The 27,364-nt window shown below is 40.8% G+C and overlaps 1 protein-coding gene across 5 annotated transcripts in view; it reads right to left on the bottom strand.

The window, feature by feature from the left end:
• The window catches only part of RAB5A (RAB5A, member RAS oncogene family), a 49,304-nt gene extending 26,132 nt beyond the window's left edge, over nt 1-23,172 (bottom strand). For 4 of the 5 annotated variants that reach the window (XM_039348869.1, XM_039348868.1, XM_039348870.1 and 1 more), the window contains exons 1-2: nt 23,034-23,172; nt 11,272-11,523 (exon numbers count right to left, since the gene is read on the bottom strand). In XM_039348869.1, the coding sequence (XP_039204803.1) occupies nt 11,272-11,434 (163 nt within the window). In that variant the 5' untranslated portion in view covers nt 11,435-11,523; nt 23,034-23,172. Of the gene's footprint in view, nt 1-11,271; nt 11,524-22,049; nt 22,091-23,033 lie in introns of all 5 variants that reach the window. The other variant, XM_039348867.1, reaches the window with a different exon arrangement.
• Between the last annotated feature and the right edge of the window lie 4,192 nt (nt 23,173-27,364).

The following is a 27,364-nucleotide window of genomic DNA, read 5'->3' as shown; positions in this document are numbered from 1 at the left end:
CTGTTCTGCCACACTCCATTAAAAATTCCATGATAGTAATAGTACTTTATTTTACAGGTTTATAGACAGAGGGCTGCATTTTAGAGTTAACATAGTGTATATACTATACACTATGTGTATATACTAGTGTATATACTACTGTATTTTCCTGAAAGTAAGATCTACCCCTAAAATAAGCCCTAGCTTGATTTTGGGGGCTGGGCCTAATATAATAAGCCCTATCCCAAAAATAAGCCCTAGTTTTGGGATGAGGCTGCCTAAATATCAAGCTAGGGCGGGGGTGGAGCCCCCCCCACATGCCCCACACCCACGTACCATTGCACCCTGCCTCTCCTTGCCAGCCCAATTCTTCTGCTGCATTCCCCAGCCTGCATTTTGTAGTCAGAGGCCTTTCTGGATGGCCTCTGCAGTGAGAACTGAGCTATGGATTCAATCCGTAGCTCACTGGAAAGGCCTCTGACTGTGAAATGCAGGCCCAAGCTCTATTCTTAGCTGCAGAATGAAGCTGCTCCTTCAGCTGCAGAAGCGGGTTGGCTGGTTGATGCCACTGGCGCAAGATGAGTGGAAAAGAAACCCCTTTAAAATAAGATTCGATGCCTCTTTTGGAGGCAAAATAAATAAATAAAATAAGACCAGGTCTTATTTTTGGGGAAACATGGTATAAGGTCAAATCTAAATTCAATTCATAATTTTGCAATGTTAAATTTCAATAAAAATATTTAAATATAGGAAGACAATCTCATATAGCAAAGTAGAACTTTGTAACCTTGTACTGATGACACTTATCTAAATCCAAACGATAAGGGGTTTTATGATTAATGATAAGAACTCCTTTTCTACTTCACATATTCAAAGATTACCAGACTGAGGAAGATTCATTTAATAACTTGTCCATATAATCACAAGTACTGAGCTTAATTAAAAAAACCCTTATCTTTATTCAGAAGGAAAGCTGATCTTTGTACTATATTATTTCCTTATTTCCTATGAAACACTTTGCTATACCCCAAGTTTCTAAAATTAAATGATTAATTCCAACTTCATTTTTCTAGTTTCTTAGTTATTATGGGAAATACCTTTCTTAAAGATGATTTCAGTGCAGAGAAACACACACACACACACACACACACACACACACACGTGTGTGGATGTGTGTGAGGTATTCTGGGAAGAACAAGTAAATCCAAAACAAGGTAGAGGTAATAGACCAGGGGCATCAAACTCAATTTCATTGAGGGCCGCATAAGCATTGCGGTTGTCCTTGGGGGGGCTGGGGGTGTGTGGCTAGGGTGGGTGTGGCCTACTGGGTGGGCATGGATGGAGTGGGTGTGGTCTACTGGGTGGGCATAGCCAGCTCTACATCGTTTGAAAGCCTGGGCAGGAATGGGACAGATCTGAGGGTCTCTGGCAGAAGGGGGTAGCGCCAGGGCAAGCACCAAGGCATGGTGCATTTCTTCATTCCTCACAAAGAGTGACACCTCCCCAGCATGACCAGGGGGTGGGGTCAACGCAGCAGGGGCTGGTTCCTCGCTGTTTCTGGACGGCCTTGTGGAGCTAAGACTGAATGCATTTCAGCATAGATGACCACCACAAAATTGTATATTGGCTCCCAGCTGGCCTGGGCCAGGGTCAAGGCACTGGGGGCTGTTCCCTCACTGTTTCCAGGATGGCTTCGCAGGCCACATGAAACCACTTCGCAGGCTGCATCTGGCCCCTGGACCTTGTGTTTGACATGTCTGTAATAGACTGTTACAGCTCTGCAGCATATTGCAAAGAAAAGAATAAAAGTGTAAAACACATGGGAACAAGCTTTAATTCTGATCTGTATTATAAGTGATAGTGTCTCAGACAGATTCAAATTTCTAAGAAAGTACAAGTTAGATCCAATGGTTTATAAATTTTCTTTATTTTTTATTTTATTGATTAGATTTTATGCCACCAATCTGGGCTTACAAACATTGAAAGTCAGCAAACATTGAAAATAATCAGACAATAAATAATAATGGATTCAATTCCAAAACAACTGGAGCAGCACCTGAACACCATCAGTACCGACAAATTCACTATAAGTCAATTGTAAAAGTTGACTTTACTCGGAACAGCTTACACCCTGTGACGATATCTATAACACCATCAAACATTTATATCTGCCTACTCAGGTCCTTGGAAAGGACTTGATAGGTAGACAAAAATGCCAAATCCAGTCTGAATGTTTGGTTGACTATGCAACAAATCATAATTTACAATTGAAAGATGGAGAAAGAAAGCATGAAGTACACGAGCATAGAAGAGCAAATTTGGAACAAAAAGAGAAGGATGGATATATACATATAAATATATGTGTGTTTTTATGTAGGTCTTTGGTTATTCGGGTTTTCTCCTGCGTCAAATTCGAAGTGTCTTGGCGATGTTTCGACAAAGTCTCATTCATCATCTTCAGGCTGGTGCTTTCGGCTTCGTGCTTCCAGGAGCAATGTGTGATCGTAGCTGTTTCGTCCTTTTAACTGCCAGTGGGGGTATGAACTGATTGGATGAGAGCTTGGCTGTGTTCTGATTGGATGGAGGTGTGTTCTGATTGGTTAGGAGCTTGGCTGTGCTCTGATTGGATGGGGGGTTGGCTGTGCTCTGACTGGATGGGGGGTTGGCTATGCTCTGATTGGTTGGGGGAGTGTTCTCTTTGGGTGGGGGCTTTGTTGTGCTCAGGTTAGTCTGAGTTGCATGGGGATGTGAGATGGTGAGCTGCATTGCTATTGTTTGGCTTCGCGTTCGTGGTCATGCCTCATCTTCATGGTGGGTGTCAGTTTCCTTCATGTATGGATTGGAGGGGTTTAAAGTGCCTAATGATGCAACTGTGGTCTGGCTTCTAGTTTGTGGTCGTACCTCATCATCGGTGTGGGTTTGGGTTTGCTTTTTGCGTGGACGTGTGGTGGTGACCTCCTGAGTGGCTTTTGTGAGTGTGGGTCTGGTGTCATTCTTTGTGTTAGAATAATCAGAGAAGCCATCGAGATAGAAAAACACCCACACATGAACAAATGAGCAGCCATTTGGAAACCCTCCCTTATTGACAAACGAGTCCCTAAGATGAAAACACCAAACTGAAGATGACGAATGGGACTTCGTCGAAACGTCGCCAAGACACTTCCAATTTTATGCGGGAGAAAACCCGAACAACAAAGACAGACAGACAGACATATATATACACACACACACACACACACACACAGAACTTTCACTGTGGTCTAGTTTATATGTAACACTATTTCCTTGCACTCAGTGCTTTGATATATTTTCTTTGACACAGTCAGGTGGGAGTCAGGTGGCATATCTGGATCAACAGTAGAGTTCCTCAAACTTCTGATTCTGACTTCAATCTGCCTTCCTTGCACTCAGCCTGAAAAGTGGCTCAGTTCATAACCTCCATGGCAGCTATGTCATAGATCCAAACCAGAATAGTGGTCACATATCAGATCTAATATTCTTATTGGAGCAATGTCAACGTGACCTGTGGGGGAATCTAAAAATATCCTTCTTTTACACCACCCGCCTCTGCAGAGAGACTAGATCCACCCAAATGGTCTGTCCCCAGAAGGAACTGGGGAATATCCTGGAGGATTTGCTGCACGATTTGCTGTCGAAGACTTGGAACAGCCTGGAATGATAAGGCCCCTGTGACTCTGGACAAGACTATGCCTATGTGATCTCTCTTGACCCTTCACTCCCATTGTTTCCCATGGTTCATAGAGGACCTAAAGGTTCTGAAACTATTTAAGAGAATGCCACTGGAGATGAGGATGAGTCTGCTATTAAGATCTAAAAAGAGTTGTAGTAGCACAGTGGTTAGAATGCAGTATTGCAGGCTACCCAGTCAGGAGTCTGATCCTGACGGGCTCAGTAAAATGAGGACAGAGATTGTTGGGGGCAATATGCTGATATTATAACACACTCAGTGCTGTAAAACAGGCGTCCCCAACCCCCGTGCTGTGGATCAGTACTGGTCCATGGCCTATTAGGAACTGGGCTGCACAGCTGGAGGTGAGCAGTAGGTGAGTGAAACTGCACATGTGCAGAATCTAGATTACATGCTCTCCCCTGTCAGTGGAAAAATTGTCTTCCATGAAACTGATCCCTGGTAACAAAAAAGTTGGGGACTGCTGCTATAAAACACTATAGAGTAATATATAAGTCTAAGTGCTATTGCTAATTCTGCAACAAAATGAAAAAACAATACTTCTCTGCTTTTATTTCATCTGCAAAGTGTTTCTCCTTGGCCCTGTTCCGAATTGCAGAATCCCTCTTAGGCTGGGAGGGGGAAAGGCTTGAACAATCATCCCCAAGACATCTCCAAATCTATCAAATAAAATCACTCAAGGTTTATTCCCAGTTGAAATCTTCCTGTGGTGCAGATCCTCATGAGGTGTAGGGAGTCATCTTGCCTAATAATTTGGGGAAGTGGAGAGGGTCCCCTGTGCTGTCAATTCAACTACCTCTCCATTTGATCCTTGTACCTCTGGGCTGATGAAAGCCTCCAGGACAGTAACCAGCAGATGAGTTCATGCAGTGATAAATGTTTCACTGTGAGAGGGGATATTCCTAGAATTTTTTAAGGAGGCTCTGGTTTGTCCTCTCCTTAAGAAACTATCATCTGACCAAACCTGCCTGGACGATTTTTGTCGTTTCCCATCTTCCTTTTTTAGAGAAAAAGGTAGAAAAGGTTGTTGCTTGGTAGCTCCAAAGAATATGAAAAGGATTTCCTGGACCTCTTTCAAGGCTTGGATTCAGGCCTAGCTATGAGGCAGAGACTTATGGATGGTCTCTAGTGAGAGTGAAATGGGAGTAATGCAACCATTCTCATCATTCTTGATCTTTCAGTGGCCTTTGATAGCATCAACCATGGTATTCTTTTGGTCAGCTTCATGAGTTGGATGCTGGATGGCACAGCTTTAAACTGGTTCAGTCCCTTTATTTGAGGCTGGTCACAATTGGTATTGATATGGAGTGAAATCCAACCCGACTGCTCACTTGCAGCATTTCATAAGATTTATACTCTCCTCTCCTATTTAACATCTACACAAAGTCACTGAGATGAAATATCATCAATATGCCATTGACACTCAACTCTACATCTCTATAAACAAGTGATGCTATCTCTGCTCTCTCGTAATGCCTGGATGAGAGACAACAGTTTACAAATGAACTCTGGCAAGAGTGAGTACCTTTGGGTATGTGGAGATTATCATGTCTGGTACTGGACAGGATTGCACTTCCCTGTTCAGATCCAGTTTGCAACTTGGAGTTCTTCTGGATTCACATCTCCTGCTTGAAAAGCAGATAGCAGACATGACTATGAGAATTTTGCACAGCTCCAGCTGCGAACTTTCCTGGATTATGACTCCCTGCGCGCAGTTACTCAAGCCCTAGTCATGTTGTTTGGACTATTGAAATGCACTCTATATTGGTTTGAAATCCACTTGGAAGCTTCAATTAGTGCAAAGTGTGACAATGAGAGCAGTATTTGGGAGCATCTAGGATGGCTCATATTACACTTCTGCTCCACAATCTACACTGGCTATCTATCTGCTTCCAAGTGCAATTCAAGATGTTGGTTATGACTTTTAAAACTCTTAATGGCATAGTTCCAGGCTATCTGATGAAATATGTTGTCCTACTACAACTACCCCGTTCCACTCTGGCCAGCAGATCCCATCAGTCAAAGAACTCTATCAGGATCCAGAAGAAGAGCCTTCTCTGCTGTAACAACCACCCTTTGGAACACCGGTCTGTGGACCAATACTGGGCTGTGGCATGCCAGCAACCAGTCTGCAGAAACAAGCAAAGCCCCATCAGTGAGATGCAGGCAGCACACAAAACCATGCACCCTATGGTCCGCAGAAAAACCTCTCTCCACAGGACGGATCCCTGGTGCCCAAAAGGTTAGGGACCTCTGCCCTAGGGTAAGATCTGTCCCCAACCTCCTATCTCTCCGTAAGAGTCCAAAGATCTGGCTCTGCAAATCTGCCTGGCTGAGGAATTCTGGGAGTTGAAGTTCACAAGTCATAAAAGGGCCAGGTTTGAAGACCCCTGCTCTAGATCGACAGCAGACTCCACCTCCCTCCCCTCTGCTCCCCAATGTCCAACTTTTTTTACTAGTCATATTGATTTATTTTGTTTTCTTTTTCTATTCTTTTACTTTCATTTTGTTAAAACTTTCTTTTCATGTCTTTATTTATGGTTGTGAGCCTCTTAGTATATTCCATGGCAATATATGCGGCAAATTTGTATTTATTACAAGAATTCTGAAGAAAGCAACAATAATCTAGCAGATTATGCAAACCTAAATACTGTATGATGTATTTTTATTTCAACTTACGTCACCAGGATCTAATGCAATAGACAAAACTGGAAATATGTATACAAAAATGAAATAAATAACATTCATGTTATATCATCCATGTTATATTGTGCATAGACTTCTATTCTGAGACAAAACTGACCAATATTTTTTTTAGGGCAAACACATGTAGACTGTAACTGCATCACTGAAAATGACAGCAAATATAAAAAAATTTTTGCTGCCATCTGCTGGTTGTCCAATTTTTTGCAGTTCACATGATCACCCTAATTTTATTGGTTACCACATACAAAGTATTGGCTGAACCTCATAGGATACCTTTAATGGTACATGTCTGGCAATGTCCAAGATAACAGACTGTGTGTTTACATTGTACTGTTGCATGTATAGCCAGTGCAATTGTCCTCATTTAGATCAGATCTTAAGGCTCTAGGCTGCCAATTCCTTATTTTTCAGAATGTCTTGCAAACATTTACAGTACTATTAAAACAGATTTAGTAAAAACATCTCAGGGCAATTGTTCATTAATAGCAATAGCAATAAGACTTTTATACTGCTTCATAGTGCTTTACAGCCCTCTCTAAGCGGTTTACAGAGTCAGCATATTGTCCCCAACAATCTGGGCCCTCATTTTACCAACCTTGGAAGACTGAATCAACCTTGAGCCAGTGAGGATCGAACTCATGGCAGTGACCTGAATTAGACTGCAATACTGCATTCTAACCACTGTGCCTCCATGGCTCCTTGGTATTTTAAACACATAAAATTATTGGAATTTTATCAATTACTAAGGATGTATAAAATAACCGATGAACAAGTTGTCCCCAATAGTACACTGAATTCTAAACATGTGCTCAATCCATGAAGAAGGGGAAGAGAGAATGCTTAAAGACCCAAGCATACCAATAACAGATGTGCGTATGTAAATATTTTTTGTGTTATTAATTAGCAGTGTTGATAATCATTGTTATATATCTATAATGAGGAAACAACATAGGGTTTACCATACGTAAGTGCTATTCCACCATCATGGCCAAAGAAGACCACTGGTTCTTCCCAACAAAGATAGATGTTGGAGCACCATACTAATGGACTAGACCAGGGGTCCCCAACCTGTGGGCCGTGGCTTAGTTGCAACTGGGACACGTGAGTGGCAGGCTGGTGCAGCCCGACTCACATGAGCAATGAGCAACCCCATTCACGCAAGCGCCGACTGCTACTCATACAAATGAAGCTATGCGTGTGCACACATTTGCCTCTCACACAAAATCATCCCCTCTCCCCCCCCCGTGCCCAGCCACCAACTCGAAAAGGTTGAGCATTGCTGAACTAGACAGAAAATAGAAACTGTATTTCAGTCATTGACCAATAAAAATATATTCAATGAAATGAACAGTAGCAAACTATCCCGAACAACATGAATTATTGGCAACTATTTGTGAGTGAAGTTTATACATAATGTAATAAAACTTTACTATGTTTACACTAATAAATATTCCTTGATTGTTTAACAGAGACCCCAGAAATTTAAATAAAAGTGGGGTAATCAACTAGTGGCAAATGTCCCTGTAAAACTGGCAGTATAAGCCAGTATAAGCTGTGGTTTATATAGTATCCATATCACATGGGCAGTGTCAAGTTTCATATGGGGTTTTCCTCTACTTCCCTTTCAAGCCAGCTGTGGGAGCAGCATTAAAGTAAAGAAAGTCATTGCTAATTAGAATCAAAAGCACTAATAACACAATTGGCATATTTTAGGCACTTAAGCTGTGCTTTAACTTGTGGTCAAAGAAATATTTTTTCTCAGATATCAATAGTTTACTTGGATACTGTTCCAGGATCTCTACCTGTAATCATTACAGAGCAGTAATAGTAATGCCCTGAACAGAGAACATATTAATCTTCCACATAAACATCACTGGTATTATGATGCGTGTCTTCGTAAGAGGGAAAAAACCCCATAGGTCAGACACAGAACAATGGTTATGGACTACAATTGTGATCATGTGACTGAGGAACACTGCAAAAGTCATAAAAGGGCTATTTATTTGTTTATGCACTGTTGTAACTTTGCAAGTTGGTGATCTGTATTTTGTAGATGATATTGCCTTGAGAAAGATGAGACAAAACTATAACAAGTGACAACTGTCTCTGATGAAGAAATAACCAAATTGGCCTCAGGATAAGTGCCAAGAAATCGAAGATCATAAATCTGAGCCCCCCTGCACAGATAAGGAAAATCACACTTGGATCATAGCAATTTGAGGAAGTAGAAAGTTTTACCTCTTTGGATAGTATAACTGTCCGAAATGGAAGATGCACAGATAGGCATCAGAGCCACATTGGAAAAGCAACAGCTATTTTCAAGAGTATGAATAAAAATTGGTCGTTGTCTATATCACTGAAAGATAAACGCTGATTGCTTGCCTCTATAGCAATCCCGACAGCCCTTTATGCCAGTAAGACACAGAAGGCGACAGCGAGTATAACAACAGACCTGATGTCTTCCAACGAAGATGCCTTCATCAAATCCTAAAGATTTACTATTTTGACCATATTACTAACAAATTACATAACATTATTGCATGCAGAAGATTCCAATTTGCAGGTTATATTCCCCATATGGAGAACAATTGAATCCCCAAGATGGCAATGAGATGGACACTCCCTGTCCCGATGCCAAATATCCAAGAGGATGCCCTCAAAATACATGGCAAAGAGCGTTCATGGAAGACTTAAAAGACTCTAAACATCACATGGGAAGATACTAAAGTACTCACCCAAAATAAAAAATGCTGGAGATCCCTTGTTGCCCAATATGCTACATAGCATGAAAGGATCTGATACTAATGCTAATGCGACTTCAAACAAATGGTCAATAAATGTACAAGTAATCCTCAACTTACAACCATTCATTTAGTGATTATTCAAAGTTACAACAGCCCTGGAAAAATTTATGACTGTTTTTCACATTTATAACCATTGCAGCATACCCACGGTCAAATAATCAAAGTTTGGGAATTGGAAACTGCCATGTATTTATCAGTTGCACTATCTCGAGTTTTTTAACATTCTTAGCCAGCTTCTGACAAGCAAAATCTATGGGGGGGGGGAATCTAGATTCACTTAATGACCACGATTCACTTAATTGATCTCCTTATCAATAGTAGCAAAAAGGTCGTAAAATGAGGCATAACTCACTTAAGAACTGCCTCATCTAGGAATGGAAATTTTGGGCTCAGTTGTGGTTGTAAGTTCCTGTAAATGGTATGTAGGAATGACTTTGGAACACCAGATAAAAAGATACTGCCTAGGAAATACTCAGATAAAAGGGAACACAGCCCACAGCTGCACAGCAGACAAAACAAGAGGGTAAGGAGGGACCTTTCTTAGGTTACCATGCTGTAAAAGCAATGGTGACAGAATTATACTTTCAGATTTGAAGATTCTGTAAATGTAGCTTTAGCATAAAGTAAAATTAATTTATCTGGTGGTGTTTCCTATTCCTATATAGGCTGACATCAATCTTGGAATCCAATAATATAATTCTCCTGCAATCATCTTTACAGCTTGATAACTTAGGGAGTATCCTTCCTGAGTCACTTGCTCCATCCATTATGTAGTTATGACAAGGGTCCCAATCCCTGGACCGCTACCAGTCCAAGGCCTGTTGGGAACCAGGCCACACAAGTGATGGTGGGCAAAGCTTCATTTGCGCATGTGCAGAAGATAGGTTGCATGTGCAAAAACCATCCCTTCCCCCAACCGCTGCTGTTGGTCTATAGCAGTGATGGCGAATCTTTTAGAGATCTAGTGCCCAAAACACAACCCAAAACCCACTTATTTATTGCAAAGTGCCAGGGCCACATCACCATTGTGGTGCCCTGGGGGGGGGGGCAGGGAGGGTCCTCTCAGTGCTGCCTCTGGCACTCAAAACCCAGGGGCACAAAAATGGTCCACTGTGCTGCAAGGTGCAAAAACGGCCGCCGCCATGCCACGGGACAATGGTTGGTGACCTCTGCTCTACCACCTGGAGCTTGCTAGTGAGCTGCTTTGCCTCCTTTGTGCTGGGCGGGGCTCCTACTCTGGGTAGCAGTGGTGGCCTGATGGACCTGCTGCTCGCGGCGGTGGCGCACGTGCCAACAGAGAGGACTCTGAGTGCTGCCTCTGGCACGTGTGCCATAGGTTCACCACCAATGGTCTATAGAGCAGTGGTTCTCAACCTTTTTAATGCCGCGACCCCCCAACTGGTCATAAGTCGAGGACTACTCAACTGGTGCAGCACCGTTTGCAGAATGGGACTTTTGGCGGGTTCAGCAGGGCAGAGACAGCCTGGACAATTCCTATTGGCTTTTGAAAGCCAATAGAATTAGACTCTATTCAAGAGAGTCTATTCTATTGGCTTTCAAAAGCCAACAGAATAAAAGGGAGTAGCACAGCTAAGGAAAAGGGGGAAAAAATGGCGGACTACGTTGTTTGGCGACCCCTGTGAAATGGTTGTTTGACCCCAAATGGGGTCCCAACCCACAGGTTGAGAACCACTGCTATAGAGCAAAAAAGGTTGGGGACTGCTAAGCTATGAGTTATGGTCCTCTTACTGATCATTCCCTAGGCAGCATCTCTGTGTCTGGTTTCTCAAGATTATTTCCACATACCATTATTGTATTGTAAGATACAGCAGATTATAAAATTATCTGTAGTTAAGGTGTATCTTATTAAAGAACTTTCTCTAAAATTTGTCACATGGATTTTTAAACAGATACTTAAAAAATTCATAGGGAATAAAAGAGCCCAAAACCATTTGAAAATTACACAATACAATAAGCCTGTGACAGAGATACAATTAAGCATAATTTATTTACCTTGACATGAATTACAGATAAAGCATAAATGATTAAATTTGAAATTTTAATATTTCTCACCTCCAATTGTACTTTCTTGGAACTCATGAAACTGGCCTTTAACAAAGCGAAGCACCAGACTTGATTTGCCAACTGCAGATTCACCAAGAAGAACTAACTTGAACTGACATATCTTATTCCCAGCATTGGGCCCATTGGGTCTAGTTGCTCCTCGGTTGGCCATGTCCAAACTAAAAATGAGTCCCTTGTTTCAGATTCTTAAAAAAAAAGATTCCAGGAGGCAACCTCAATGTGCCTTCACTTCAAGGCAGCCTGTAATATAAAATAGCATTCACATTTTAGAAAAGGTCATGGGCACAGTCATACTAAAACTTACAGTCATCAATAGGATGCCCTGATTTTCAAAACACTATATATATTTGACAGCAGGTTAACCAGTAATGATATAATACACAAGGCAAAATAATTTATCTCTGAATGGTAATGTTGATCATAATTGGTTTATACTAAAAGCTTTACAAAATGTGAATAAAGTTAGTAATAAGGAATGGAACAACTCAAAGCGAAATAAATATTTGCTTCCTAAATTACATCAATTTTTTTGATTAATACTTTTCTACACTTACAGAGGAAATACTTTGAGTCCCTCATTCACAATACTCTACTCTGAAGATTTGTAAACTACCGTACTGGTATGTATTCATGAACATTTTTAAACAAAGGGAAAGATTAGTTGGCCATAGTAATTTAACCTGATAAATTGTGTCATTACCAGGACCACATCTATTTTAAATCTAATACAAGAAAGGATTATCCCTAGAACTGAAAACAATAATGAAGAAATATGACTTTAGCTCTAGTTATACAGATATCTCAGCAGTGCAGTGGCCATAAGAGATGCCAGTAAAATAGCCAATCTTCATTTAGCAACTACTTTAATTAGCAATTGATTACAAATATCACAGTTAACGAACAGTAGTAAAATATCATTATCTGGCCAATGCATGGACTTACAACCAAATTTCTGCACCTAAAAACACAGACTGAAGTGAAAGCAATTTGGGCATTGCTACCCAAGAGAATTAATTAATTAATTAAATTTATGAGCTAACCATCTAGCCCACACGTCGGCAACCCGCGGCTCCAGAGCTGCATACAGCTCTTTGCAACCTGCGGCTCCAGAGCTCTCTTGCGGCTCCGGAGCCTCCTCCGCCATTTGCAGAGAGACAGAGACAGAGAGCCACTTGCGCTTCCCGTCTCTCTCTCTCTCTCGACTTGCCCCCACGGGGCTCCTGATTGATCCTGCACCCAGGTGCCCTGCCCCCTGGGAGAAGGGGCCAGGAAGTCTCTTTCCCGGGCTGGTCCTGTCTGAGGTACACGTGGCCAGGGAAGCCCCGGGATCCCCACTGGGAGCGGCCCGTGGAGCCTCCGCTGAGCAGGCCAGCCCTTCCACAAGTCGCGGGCCCAAGAGCAGCCTCTGAGGTCCCCAGCTGGCGCACCACTGGCCAAGCAGCAGCAGAGCAGGAGGGTCAGTGGTGGGGGGAGGGAGGGGGGCCCTGAGTCCGCGGATCGCTGCTGTGAAGTGGCTACAGGGCACATTGAGCACCTCCCTGGCTTACTTGCACCAGGTGGAGGGGCTGGCAGGGGCCGGTCAGGCAAAGCAGCCATAGCATTGCAGCCAGGCCAGTGGGCTGCGCGGCACTAGCCCTCCCAGCAGCCCGCCGCAGCTACATCTCATGGGTGGAGGGTGAGCCCGGGCAGCGCGGAATCCCGGCTAGGGCAGCAGCAACTTCCTCACCCTCCTCCTCCCCTTCCTCCTGCTGCCCCAGTCACCGCCCTCCCTGCAAGGTAGGCAAAGCTGCCCCTTGCCACAATGTCATTGGGAGCAGAGCCGTCTGTACCAAAGCTAGACGGGGGTCATGTCTCGCCTTAGGCTCCACTCTTCAATCAAGTGCCCTGTTCCCCGTGTTCATTGCATGTGCACGCGTGTGCACATTTTGTGGCTCCCAGTTTTTTCTTTTGTGAGGGAAACGGGTCCAAGTGGCTCTTTCACTGTTTCAAGTTGCCGACCCCTGATCTAGCCAGAAGTAACCCTGGATAGCTTACAAGCATTCAAATGCAATATAAAACATTAAAACACTAAGTAAGGATCATAAATTTAAAATTCAATTTAAAAAATTAACAAGGAGAAGAGCAAAGTGTGCACAGGAAGAAGGTGGTGTGTTATCTACTCCATTAGTCAGCTCCAAAGTGACACATTCCCATTGGGGCTCCAGGCTAGTTTGCACAACCATATCTTCAAGGCCTTCCAGAAGGCCAAAAGGATGGTAGAAGGCCTGATCCAGAGGGCAGTAGCCATAGGGCAGTAGCCATAGCAGAAAAGATTCTTCTTCTAGACCAGTGGTGGTGAACTTGTGGCACGGGTGCCAGAAGCGGCACTCAGAGCTCTCTCTATGGGAACACATGCCATAGCCCCAGTCCTAGGCCTTCAGCTGGGTTTTATAAAACCTTTTCGCTTTAGGCCTCTGCCGCCATGTGCAAAAAAAGAGAAAAAGGTTCAATCAGTCAATTTCAACTTCTCACGGGGGGAAAAGTTGGAATTGATTGAACTTTTTAGTTCCACCTAGTCTGCCATTACCACCACAGCCACGCCCACCCAATGGGCCACACACACCTGGCACTCAATTATGCATAAGTGGGTTTTGGGTTGCAATTTGGGCACTCAGTCTTTAAAAGGTTCGCCATCACTGTTCTAGATCCTGCCAGTCAAAATTCCTTGGCTGACAGGGTCCATAGCATGTCCCTACTAGTAGCATAAGGAAAGGGGCAGGCTAATTCCATCAAGGTTGAATTGGTTTCTCAGATAAGCTGGGTCCATGCCATGCAGGGCTTTAAAGCTGAAAACCAACACCTTGCATTGGACCTGAAGCAAAATGGCAGCCAGTGCAGCTTATGGAACAATAGTGTAACATGAGCCCCTCAGGCCCCCCTACACAGCTGCATTCTGCACTAGCTGAAGCTTATGGAGATAGCAACAACCAGAAATCTTTAGTCTCTTTCTTTCTTTCTGACACATGTTTGCTAAGTAACCATTTACTGGAATAGATTGCAGTAGCTAAGCAAGAACTAGCTTTATTTACATTTGAAAGGAGGACTGGTTCACCTCTTTAATCCAGAACTAAAGTGCTCCTTATGTCTATTTAATTCAATATCTAAATAAAACCCATTTTTCCTCATTACTTTGTAGCTGAGAACAGTATGAAGTAGATAATAGAATGATGAAGACAAATTCCACTTCTCAAGACCTTTACTTTTTCCCATTTCAATCATTATGTATGGTTGACACATAGTAAAATTGTTTTGAGCATCACACTAGAATACCGAACATTTTTACAAATAGCAATTTTTAATGTAATTAGAGTGGGAAAATTAGTAAATATCTTAACAGAAAATAATCATATTAACTATTCATCATTTCAATTAAAAAGATAAAATTTAGGCTTTATCCTGACTCTCACCACCCAGTATATAATTCAAAGGACAAGGATGGCTCTCAGTCCACATTCACTATCTTCAATGCTCACTCAAATCTCTAATTTATAAAATAAATTATAATTTATATTATTACATTACTTTAACACAATGCCATAAGCAGAACTGGAACTTATTAATTCTCAGAAAACAAACCATGTTACAGCAAAACTTCAGTGCTGAGATTCTATAATTTTTAGAATATAGAAACAAAACTGAACTGGAAAACTATGGATACCAAGCTCTTTTTTCTTTTCACATCCAAATGTGCAGTTCAATTTAACTTCCTAAGCAGCAACATTGTGATTCAACTGTTGGTTCAACAGTGCTCACTCAAGGCCTGTTGCTGCTCCTATTCTTCTCTTATTGGATGGATGGAAGGATAGTTAACTGGCAGAAGTTAAATAGTCTGCTACTGAACTTCTGTGGTATGGTCTCAGGTGTGGGTACCATGTTTTCCCGAAAGTAAGCCCTTCCCCGAAAGTAAGCCATAGCTGCAGTAGGATTGTCAGCCAGATGGGGAGGTGGCCAGCGTTGGGAGCGCCTATGGGGGGAGAAAGATTTCTTCACCTCTCCTTACCTTTTACCTGAGCAATTGCCACTTGGCTCTTAAGAGTCCGCAGAAGGGGCTAAAAGGGAAGAAAGTAAGTCTGTTCTTCCCCAGATCGATTTCACAATCTGCTGCTGCCTGGCCAGCACCAAGGCTGGGCTTGCTGCACCTGCTGCCTGGGTCGGGCTGCTCTTCAGCCAGGTTGATAGGCAGTGGCAGGAACGGCTCCCTGCACAGGGCATGCAGCTGCTGCGCAACCTGCCACTGCCCTGCCTGACCTCGGCTCTGGTTGCAGCTTTGCTGCTGTTCTAGCAGTGCCTGTGAGCCAAGCTCTCGACAATCCCCAGTCTTCACCCGCCCTGCCTGCTGGCCCTTCTGCTCCTGGGACACTTATCGGCCATGGCAGGTGTGAAGCAGATGCTGCTTCTGACTTCGTGGAGGCTCTTTGTTCTCCTGGCAGCACTGCTCTGTCAGTCTACCAGGACCCTTCGCCAATGGCCACCGGTGGAACCGCGCTGCCCAGGCCTCCACCTCTGAGCTGCTGAGCGCCAGCCTGCATGCCTATTCGGTGCTGCATGCGCCAGGCTACGGGCTGAACCTGGTGCTCTTCGGGCCCTGGCGGGCGCTGCAGCCCTCCTATCAGCTATGAACTTTTGACCTCTACTGACTGCTGCCGCCCGCTCACCTTCCACCCAGCTGGCTGCTGCTACCGCCGCCATGAAGCAAAACAGGTGGAGCTGCTTCCCTCTGCCTGCCAGACACCTGCTGAAGTCATGCAGAGTAAAATTGCCAACCCTCCAGCCCAGATGCCCTTGCCTCTCCCAAGCAGTTTTTTCAATAACCTGCCTTTCACTGCATTGCATTTCTCCATTTATTTCTCAGCCTTTCCTGCGTGTTTGTGGGACTAAAAAAAAAAGTTCAATCAGACCTTCCAACTTCAGAACATCTTTTTTTTCATGAGAAGTTGGAAGGTTTGATTGAACTTTTTTTTAGTCCCACAAACACAAGGCGAAGGCGGAGAAATGCAACGGAGAGGGCGGGACTCCTGTCGGCCCCCGTGCTCTCCACCTCCTGTACGTGAAAATAATAAGCCCTATCCCGAAGTAAGGCTTAGTACTTATTTCAGAGCCAAAAAGTTGTCTTGTACAACTCGGTTATATTTTTTAAAATTTAACAAATCTACCGCTACCAAATGTTACAACCTAGTTTTAGCAGCCACCAATACCCCAAAAGACACATTGCCAAGTGCCTCCAAGCTTCACCAATCTTGTCAGTTTCAATATTATCACCAGCTGATTGGTTTGACAACTGTTCCTTTGTGGCCCATAATTATTTTTAAGGTATCAATGTACAAGCCGCTACAAGTTGTGGAAGCCTAGCCAAGAGTATCTGGATTCCAATGAAGCTATGCAAGATCCAATACAGTTCACTTTTTCAGCATTTAGCATTATTGTTATTACAAGACCTACTTAATTACAATAGATATTATATGCATTTTGTAACTAAAAGCCAAATCTATTATAGAGAAATAATAATAGTGATCTTTCTAAATACAATGATTCGCAACTTCTATCATTTATATTACATAAATTACATTATCATTTATATTACATAAATTACATTATAGTACTTATTTTGAATGGACAAACTATATCTATTTTTAGGAAAAAGTTAGTTTTCATTTATTTCAAATTGCCATGATCATAATTTGTCACATTTATATCTCAATTTTCCCCATATATTTAAGGCAGCTAATGTCAGATCTCTTTGTTTTTATCCTTAGAAAAACTATGTTATCAATTGGCTTATGAGCATAGCAAATGAAGGTCACCTGCTGAGTTTCCCTAGCTGAGGTGGACTCAAAATTTCCTCTCCCTAGTTCTAGTCCAACACTTTAACTACTATACTAGACTAAGTCTTCACACTAGCTTCTTGGCAGCTATGAATATCAAACAAAGATACTCTAATCTGAAACTCAAGCCTGTATTTTCTAATGTAACTTCCTAAATTACTCTAGTTTTCATTTTTGTTTGACAAAATATGATTTTGCTGCCTATCTTTTCCCAGACCTCTTTTCATTCATTCCTTAACAATAAATAAGCAATATGACCATAATCTGGATATGCTGGCTTCCTCTCTACCAAAAGCTAGTATTGAGAAAAAATAAATAATTACAGACTAACTACAGACCAATCAGCCTGTCAATAACTGGGAAGATCTTGGAAAATATAATCAAACAATGGATCTGCAAACATCTAAAAACAAACAAAGCTACTACTAAAAGCCAATATGGTTTGTCAAAAACAGATCATGCCAAACTTTATTGCATTCTTTGATAAAGTGTCTAAATTGGTGGATCAGCAAAATGCTGTGGACATAGTATACTTAGAATTCAGTAAGACATTTGACAAAGTAGATCACAATCTACTTCTTTGTAAAATAGAACAATGTGGAATAAACAGCTTCACTACCAGATGGATACATAATTGGCTGACCAAACACACTCAACATGTATTTCTTAATAGAACTACATTGACATGGGGGAAGGTTCTGTGTTAGGCCCACTACTCCAACATCTTCATAAATGATTTAGATGAAGGGAGAGAAAGGAAACTCATTAACTTTGTAGATGACACCAACCTAGAGGGAATAGCCAGCAGTTTAGAACAGGGCTTTTCAACCGGTGGTACACGTACCCCTAGCCAAGTGTAGCAGGGGAGGGAATGAGCTAAAGTGGTGCTGCGAAAGCCTGGAGATCAGCTGGAGTTGCAGGGCTCAGTAGAAGCACCAGGATCTGCGCGCACGGCTGCATACCAACTGGAGAGAAAAGGAGGACGCCAGAGAGGGGAGAAGCTATAAAAGGAGCAGATTTTGACGAGAGAGGGAAAGGAAAAAAACACACAAAGAGAGAGGTTTTTGTTAACAAAGTGGTGAGTGAGAAAGCAATGGAATGGCCTTTGCGAGTAACATGAGTGAAAGAGCGAGAGAGTGGCTTTTGCGAGCAACGTGTGAGTGAAAGAGTGAGCGACAGGCTTTTGCAAGTGAAGGGTGAGAGAAAAAAGGAAAAGTGAGGGGGAGAAGGGAAAAAGAAAAGGCATTGACTTCTGACTTTCTCTGTTGCAGTAGAAGGAAGCATTAATATTGAACCTCAACTTTTTACTTTCCCATATTATTATAAACTAGCAATTTCTATAACAAATCTAACCACTAAAGCCCAAAATCCCCCCCCTTTTTTTAGCCATCAAGTTTTTGACACCTTGCTTAGCATTGGTGATATCTGAATAGTGTCATGTCCTAAAAGTGGTACAATCTGTGAAAAGGTTGAAAAGCCCTGGTTTAGGCACAAGATCTAGGACATTGGATCCTATCCAACAAAATGTGATGAGAAAATTAATATTTTTACACTTTGGCAAGAAAAACTAAATGCAGAGTATAGAATTGGTGGTACCTGGCTCAACAGCATTAACTGTGAGAGGGATTTAGGGTCCTAGTGAACAATCATTTAAGGATAAGCCAGCAGTTGTACCGCAGCTGCCAAAAAAGCCAATGCAATCCTAGGTTGCTTCAACAGAGGAATAGTATCAAGCTCACATGAAGTATTAGTACCACTATCTACTACTTTGGTAACACCACATATGGAATACTATGTCCAATTCTGCTCACAATACAAAAAAAAAAAAAATGTTAAGATCCTAGAAAGAATACAGAGAAGAATGATGAAGATTAAGGGACCGGAGGCTACACATATAATAAACAGTTGTGTTTATTAGGTCTGTCTCATCTAACAAAGAGAAGGACTAGATATGATAGCAGTCTTCTAATATTTGAATGACTATCACAGAGAGCAGTAGAGGGCAGGACAAGAAGTAATAGATGAAAGCATATCAAAGAGAGAGCCAACCTAAAATTAAGGAAAAATTTCCTGACAGTTAGCACAATTAATCAATGGAAGTTCTGGGTGTTCCATCACTGGGAGTTTTTAACATGATATTGAACAGTCATTTATCCAGAATGGTGTAGGCTAGTTAAACAGGGAGTTGGATCAAAAGACCTCTAAGGTGTCTTCCAACTCAAGTTATTTTGTAATTCTAATCACATATAACATGGGAATTTTTAATAACGGCAAGTTTTTAAAGAGAAATTCTATAGATTCATACATTGAAAACTATCTATTTTGAAAGAAGAAAGAAAAATTGTTTTCCCTTGGTATTAAGATTGAAAATATCTCTGGTTGCTTTTAAGAACATAGATATATTATCATGATCACATAGACCATTGTTTGGCACTAAGCCTCAATCAAAGCACTTTAAAGATAAGATCATGGAATACTATGGAATTTATTCCTTAGTAAACATGTATTGCAAATCCAGTTTAGCTGCTTAGTAGTCACACAATTTACTCAGAACTTCACTGGATCATCAACTACTTCACGACCTGTTACATATTAATCAGTTCTTATTCAGCTCAACATCACTCTGTATCCTAGTTAAAATGAAACTGATAACGCACTGCAAGTATAGGGGTAACATGATTCTGGTTGCTTCCCCAATTATAGTAATGACATTTTGCAATTTACAAGGAATTACATTGTCTTCTGAATCTCAGGATTTTTCTATAAAGGGAAACCAGAATCCATAAATATCTGAACACACCAGATTGGTTATTCTTGCTGTGTGAATATACATATACACTACTGCACAAAAGCTATTAAAATTAGCGTGGTAAGTTAAGGATCTCTTAAATTACTATCTCACCCCTGAAAATAGACTACAAAAAGATAATTCTTAGATTTGTTATTTATGCTTCTAAATTGGAATTAAGGTCTCTGATGATCTTACTATTTAAAGTGTTGGTTTATTGATTCCTTCTTTATAAATGTTAAAAACAGGAGAAATAGATAATAATTAAATTGGATGTTTTAACCTCCTTTTTACATATTCTTCATAGGAATAAAGTAACACTTAAAGCACAAGTATTAAGAAATAATATATTATTCTAATAAAAATGAACTATATCCAGGTATCAGCAAACAAAATGCATTTTTATTTTTTCATTGCAATTACATGTCTTTTTGAATAATGCAAACACAGAACTTCTTTGCCTGAAAAGAAGTCTTTGCTTTAAGACTCATCTTTTTAAAGCAATTCTTCAATGATCTCATGAAATCATATTTATTCAAGAAAAAAAAACACAGCTATTCTACAGACTCACAAGTTGGATTTCTAATGGATAAATATAGCTAGGATTATATGGAATTATGTTTGCATATGTAAATTTTACTTGAAAACAAAAAATAAAAGCCAAAGTATAAATGAGGAAAAATAGTTTTAAAATTTGTAATAAACATTTTGTAAGATTACAAGCCATTTAATCTAGATATAAAATACATTCATAAAGTTCTTCTTTAAAATTTAAAGAAGCCCATTTGTACCATCATTAAATGCATACAAAAGGCTCTTTTAACTCCATTGCTAGTAAGTGCCACTCTTAAACATACTAAGTTTATAGTTTCTCTATCCTCTCCCCCCTCTCCCATCCCAAGAGCTACTTAGGACCAATTTCATTGGAACCGAACAAGCACAAACAATGGCCACTTTGACCATTTTAATTCTTCATAGAAAGGAAAAAAAATGGAGACCTCTGTCTTTTCATATTATTTTGTTTGGGATCCAGAAACAGAAGCAGGAACAGTGACAGAAGCAAGAATATGTATCTTGTCTTAGTAGCACCTTGGAAAAAAATTACATATTAATAAACTATTAGTCCTGTTTAAAAAATTAAATTTAGATTATAAAACCTTCATGGTAAAAAAAGCAGATTCTTATGAAATCAAAGTAAAATGGATCTGAAACAATATCTAGTGAGCCACAAATTTTAAAGCAGAATTTAAATATTGCAGTATGTTTTGTTTTAGGATACTGATATTTCATAAAAAATAAAATCTGAATTTTCAGCTGTGTATTTTTTTAATAACTAATTTCATATAACCTGAGGTTAGAACTCTAATAAAAGGGATGACTGACACTTTAAATTGCAAAATGCCCAAAAGTCTACCTTATCAAATTAACTTTTTATGTTTGTATACTATTAATTCAAAATGAGATATTGTTAAACATTTAGGAATGATGATACATAGGCATTAGTTAACTAATATAGCATATACTAAATCAACATAAGGAGCTCTTCAATTACACCTATCAAATAAATTCTTATTTGAAAAAATATAGAATATAGTACATGAATTTGTGAGAAAGAAATGCTCTAATTTTAAAATTTGCACACAAATATCAACATTACATGGCTATCTTATGCATAAGCACATTTCATCAATTCATGTCTCTTATTTTACTTCAATGCATCCAAATCTGAAGGACTAACAAAGCAAAATTTAACATAAACAGGGACTTTTATTATTTAATAGTTCTTATATCAGCCACTAAATTGACACTAGCCATTCACCAAAAAGGAAAAATTAACTAAATACCACCTTATCTTTAGACATCATTTTTTAATTCACTGGAAATTATTTTCATTAGCATTATTTATCTGTTTTTACTTAGGAACAAATTACACTGTGCCTAAAAGTACCACTAATCATTAATTTCAAAATGAATTTCTAACATCAAGTATTTTATTCAGATGCAGTTATAAATTTGAATAAGATTGCTTTAAAACGTTATAAAAATGGACTGAGTAATTAACATTCATTTTACTGCTAAATAAATTTTCCAGATCATTTTACAAAATGTTAACTTACAATTATTACATCAATAGAAGAGGTGTCTTCTCCTGGTTTTACTCCATACAAAAATAAAAAACAAAGTAAAAAGTAAAACCTACAGATTAATAATTAGGTAGGTAGTTATAAAAAGAATACAAAATGAAAATAGTAATTTGCCAATTTTAAACAGAAATACAGCATACTCTGAAATATAGTAATATAATGTGAAATCAATATTCTTACCTGAAATTCTTATTTGGTAGAAGTTAAAATATTTACCTTCTAATCTACTACAGAAGTTAATACCAATGCAATAATAATTAGAGAATATCAATGAAAGAAACAGTCCTTTTTTAAAAGAAGAATTAAATAAAACCTTCCCTTCTCTGTCGTTTAAATCTCACATCAGTTCCACAGGCCAAGTAATTAAAAAAACCCAAATGAACTCAAACGTCGAATCAGCGAGCGACATTCCTATAGTATCTCTCTACTTGTGTATAATTCCATGTCACACCACTTAGTACATACTTGCTGCAAAGGATGTAGGAAGCCCACGTCACGAATCTCCTATACGGCATTTTGCATACCTACAACTCTTTTAACCTCCCTCATCGAAGAGAAATACATTATAAGAGCCCCAAGATAAGTAGATACCAGTAACTTTCCTTGCCTTCCGCATTTCGTTCCCTCTTCGAAAAGATGCCCTCCCTGCATTCCAAAAATCCCTTCTGCCCCAAGACATCGCCTTTCCCCGTGTTATTTCTCCTGCAGTCCTGCCCCAGGAATAAGAGGAAGTGGGAGAATTGGGGGCGCCATTTTGAGGGTGAAAGGGAAAACGGCTCAGTTCTCGGTCTTTGCCGCATCTCCTTCCACTTCCACGCCAATTTGAGGCATCGTGGACGACGCTCAAACCCCCCCCCCAAAAGAGGGGGAGCGAGTGCATCGCAGGCGCCTATCCATTTTGTTCGGACCACGGGCGGTTCCCCTCCTCCATTAGATCCGGCTTCGATGTATCGTTACCTGGCTGTGACAGAAAGCCAGAGCCTCTTCGCCAGTTCCGTTCCCCTTGAGAAAAAGAAAGGCTGACACCGAACGCCCGGCCCTGTGGCTGGCTGCACAGGAGACAAGGAAACGGCGCTCTTCCGTGTCTCACGATGGGGTAAACGCGGCCTCCAACTTCCGTCTTTCCCTCCTCCTTTACTCCCGAACCAAAACACAAACACGTAACTTCCTCTAGCCGTGGCCACCTCCTCTTGACACGTCACCGCTCCCCCCCACCCTCCTCATATCATTTCCGTTTGCACAATCACGTGCTAAACGGTGTTACAGATCGAGACCATAAAGAAGGGTGTTTTCTGTGAAGCAGCCCGGCTCGCGCTGAGAATTGTGGGAGGCTAGAAGGCTCGTTAGAAGAGTGTTTGCGTCTCTTATAGGATGTGGTCGACTGAGCTAGTGCAGAATTTTCACAAGGAGCCTTTCCGCGCGTCAACATTGATATTTCAGAGCTTGAAATAGTTATTGATTTGATTTATATGGCCACCGTCTCAACCATGTGAAATTACTGTAATTGGTTGTTACCAGCCACCCAGAGTCACTGGTGAGTTGGGCAGCATAGAAATTTAATAAATAATAACATGTCTGGACAATTTACAATAATCTAAACACACAATCAAAATAAAACACATATAAACCAGAACAAATGAAATTAAGAAAATCCATAGCCAGGGTCTAAAAACAAATCCACACTCAACAGATCCACTAAGTGAACTTTGCTTCCAGATCTTCATGCCTGTTGTCACAAAAATGGAAAGATATTAGGGTCATGAACAATTTAATCTGGGAGATGTATGATGTTCCATAGGGCTTTTTAAAGGGTTCATATAAAATGGTTATCAATCACCGTGATCACTTAACTACAACTTAGACTGGACGTAGACTAAGTCTACTGAGTATCCTTTTTGCAGATTTTGAAAGAGAATGGAATTGGTAATGGTATTTTGGACTAGTTCCCTCAGAATAATCAAAAATAAAAAGGGGTAGGAAGTGGGAGTGAGGGAGAGAAGGGTTGTTGCTCATTTGCTATCAATTGAGGTAAAACAACGCCATTATAGCACAGAGGAGTCCATTGATGCAACTGATTTAAAACAAGAGAAACATGGATGAATACAAATCCCCTAGACTAGAGATTTGCATAATGAGTTGTGTTAGTGCTCATGGAGGTTCTATATATTAGTGATGGCAAACCTTTTAGAGACTGAGTGCCAAAACTGCAACCCAAAACCCATTTATGTATCACCGGGTGCCAGGTGGCATGGCCCACTGAGTGGGCATGGCTAAGGTAGCATGGGGGCAGGGTGGGCGTGACCACCTCAGTGTTGCTCCTGGAGAGGGATGCCTGAGGGGGCCAGGCAGGGTTGGGGGAGATTCAGGAGGGTCTCTGGCGGGTGGGGTAGAGGGCAGACGGCTCATCCTGCAGGGAGAGATGAGGTGAGGGAGGAAGCAGGGCGGGGGTGCCATTGCCATGGGGCAAGGTGAGGCTGGTTGCAGACAAAGGGGGGGGGCGTCCGGTGATGAGGTGGAAGAGGGTTTAAGCAAACTTAGCAACTGGAGTGGGGAATCCTCCCAAAACAAATGTGCTTCGTGGGTAACTGCAACCACCCAGTAGATGAGAGGGGAATAAAAACCAAACAGCCCCCCCCCCGCCAATCCTCAACAGAAATGCTCACAACAAAAGCCTCAGACAGGGAAGAGTGAGGGCAGGTGGGTGTCTTGCTCAGCTGATGGGTTGGGGGGGAAGGGGGCAGCTACACCCCCTCCCAGAGGATCCCCTCACGAAAGCAGGATGAAAACTCCAAAAAGTGACAAGGGAAAAAAGTTAAAACAGAAGAGTGTCTCAGAACACCTATATTAGCAGGTGCAACTGATATAAAATCTGGATGAAGAATGGTCAATAAAGCATTCTTGGTTGTTTATTTTATCTTTCCTAATAAGCTATAACCAACTTCGTCTCTTCACTTTGCAAAACCTGCAGGTCCCATGCAATTCCACATACCTGCAAAAAAGCAGCTGCAATCAGAGTACTCTAACTTTGAAATGCGGCACCACTGATTTAACTGCTGTCACACTACAAGTACAGTTGGAATTTACAGTACTAGTTTATCCAGCATGTTATTTATTTTATCTTTCTTCTCCTTATACAAAACTATACCTTCTATACACAGAATGGAGAGTTATTATCGGTTTCTTGTCCAGTTTTAGTTTCCCTCTGCATCTGATTGGCGACTAGAATAAAATAATGCCAAAATTTGCTTTTATCAAGTATTCCTATTCCAGTTGGGGGGGGGGAAGAGAGACAAAAATGCTTTCTGCTATCTGAGGGTATTTATTTCAATACCATTTCCAAAGTCTATGCCCTCATTTATATAGTCTCTTTCAGAGTAAATGAAGCTTGGTGGGCAGGGGATAAATTAAGGGGCAGGGGATAAATTAAGTCAATGCAAGAAAGGAAAAAATGGCCTGGTCATTGGATACATTTATCTCCCTCTCCATTTCGTTTGCTCGTCAATTATTTGAGTTCTTGAGTCAAGCAATGGGGTTCACCCTTCCATCCCCGCTTTTCAATTTCCCCAAAGGACTGTAAGAGTCACTGTCTTTCTGAAGACAAAGTGTGCTTTTGTGCCCCTGGCAGAGAGCACCTTGAGCCTTGCTGCAGTCCTGATCTTGAGCTGGCAAAGATTGGAAAATGCCATATGCCATCTGCCTTCTTTCCAGCCCAGAGTTCTTATGCCACAGAAGTCCTTCCCCATGTTGCTCCAAGCTTAATAAAGCAGAGTTTCTATTTTTAAATAAGCCTTCACTACTACTATTACTTCTTTTGAATCTGCATGAATGTATTACCGAAAGGAGTTAATGCTCTCACTAACTGGATGCATTTTGTTTTTAATCCGGAGCAAAATAATTTGAGTTTGGAGTTGGGAGATAGGATGTGTGAACTAGAAAGCTGCATCACTGTTGCCTCAGATAGCCAGGATGTGCATGCATGACAGGCAATTAATATGTGTTATAAAAATTGAGCCATGCATAAAAAAAAGAATGATACTTAATGCAGAAACTGGTAATCAGATCACAACGCCACATCCACTTCTTTGAGAGATACTACATGCTTTTCCCATTTGCTCACTGGATGCAAAACAGACATGGAGGACTAATGACCTTTGGGACAATAAATCTGATGAGTAGAAGAAACTTACTACAATTAGTCCTCGACTTAACAACAGTTCATATAGTGACCCTTCAAAGTTACAATGGCACTGAAAATAAAAACAACTTACCATTTTTCACACTTACAACCATTGCAGCATCCCAGAGTCATGTGATCAAAATTCAGACACTCGTCATATTTATCACAGTTGCAGTATCCCAGGGTCATGTGATTACCTTTTGCGACCTTCTGACAAAGTCAATGGGAAACCAGATTCACTTAACAACAGTGTTTCTAACTTCACAACTGCAGTGATTCACTTAACAGCTGTGGCAAGAAAGGACGTAAAATGGGGCAAAATTCATTTAATAGCTGTCTCGCTTAGCAACAGAGATTTTGGGCTCAACTGTGGTTGTAAATAGAGGACTACCTGTATACATTTTTTTAACAAAAACTAGTTGCTCACTGATACCAGAAGGCCTGATGAACCAGCCATACAAATGGCAGGTCTTCCTCCACCAAGTCCAATTGCTACCCAGCTTTTCCCAACTTGGATTCTTTCTTCCAGATTTTCTGGGTAGAGAATTCTAGGATCATCCAAGCTCATTTCTTATTCTTTTATATTCTTCAAGTAATTATAAACTTTTGTGCTCAGTTTCTAGTGATATATGTGGTTATTAGGAACTGCTTTTTGGTCCTGTAGAATTTCTATGTTTAATGGCAGAGTCATATATATGTATAATAGATATACATACTCACAGACACACACATATGTATACCTATATATACACCTATATACATCTATACATATACACGCATACATTCTATGTGTATGTGGGTGTGTATGTATGCATGTACATATCTGTCTCTATATGTGTTTATGTTTGTGTGTGTGTGTGTGTATGTATATGTATATGTGTATATGTGTGCACACAAATCAGTGTGTCTTGACTAGGGTTCAGTTAGTCTAGGAAGGAAGGAAGGTTGTTTGTGTGCCATGTGTGATGTTTATTTCTTTGGTCTGAGGTGAAACTGTCTGAATCCATATAAAGTGTACAATGCATTGCACTGTGCTTCATATTCCAATGACATGGTATGTATACACATTGTCAAAAATGTTATTGTCTTTAGAGAATGGGAAAAAATAGGT

Source organism: Crotalus tigris, unplaced genomic scaffold (genome assembly GCF_016545835.1).
Source record: "Crotalus tigris isolate CLP2741 ecotype Arizona unplaced genomic scaffold, ASM1654583v1 scf7180000018184.2832721, whole genome shotgun sequence".
NCBI lineage: Eukaryota > Metazoa > Chordata > Lepidosauria > Squamata > Viperidae > Crotalus > Crotalus tigris.
The sequence above is the reverse complement of the archived record's forward strand: the minus strand, read 5'-3'. Positions and strand labels throughout refer to the sequence as shown.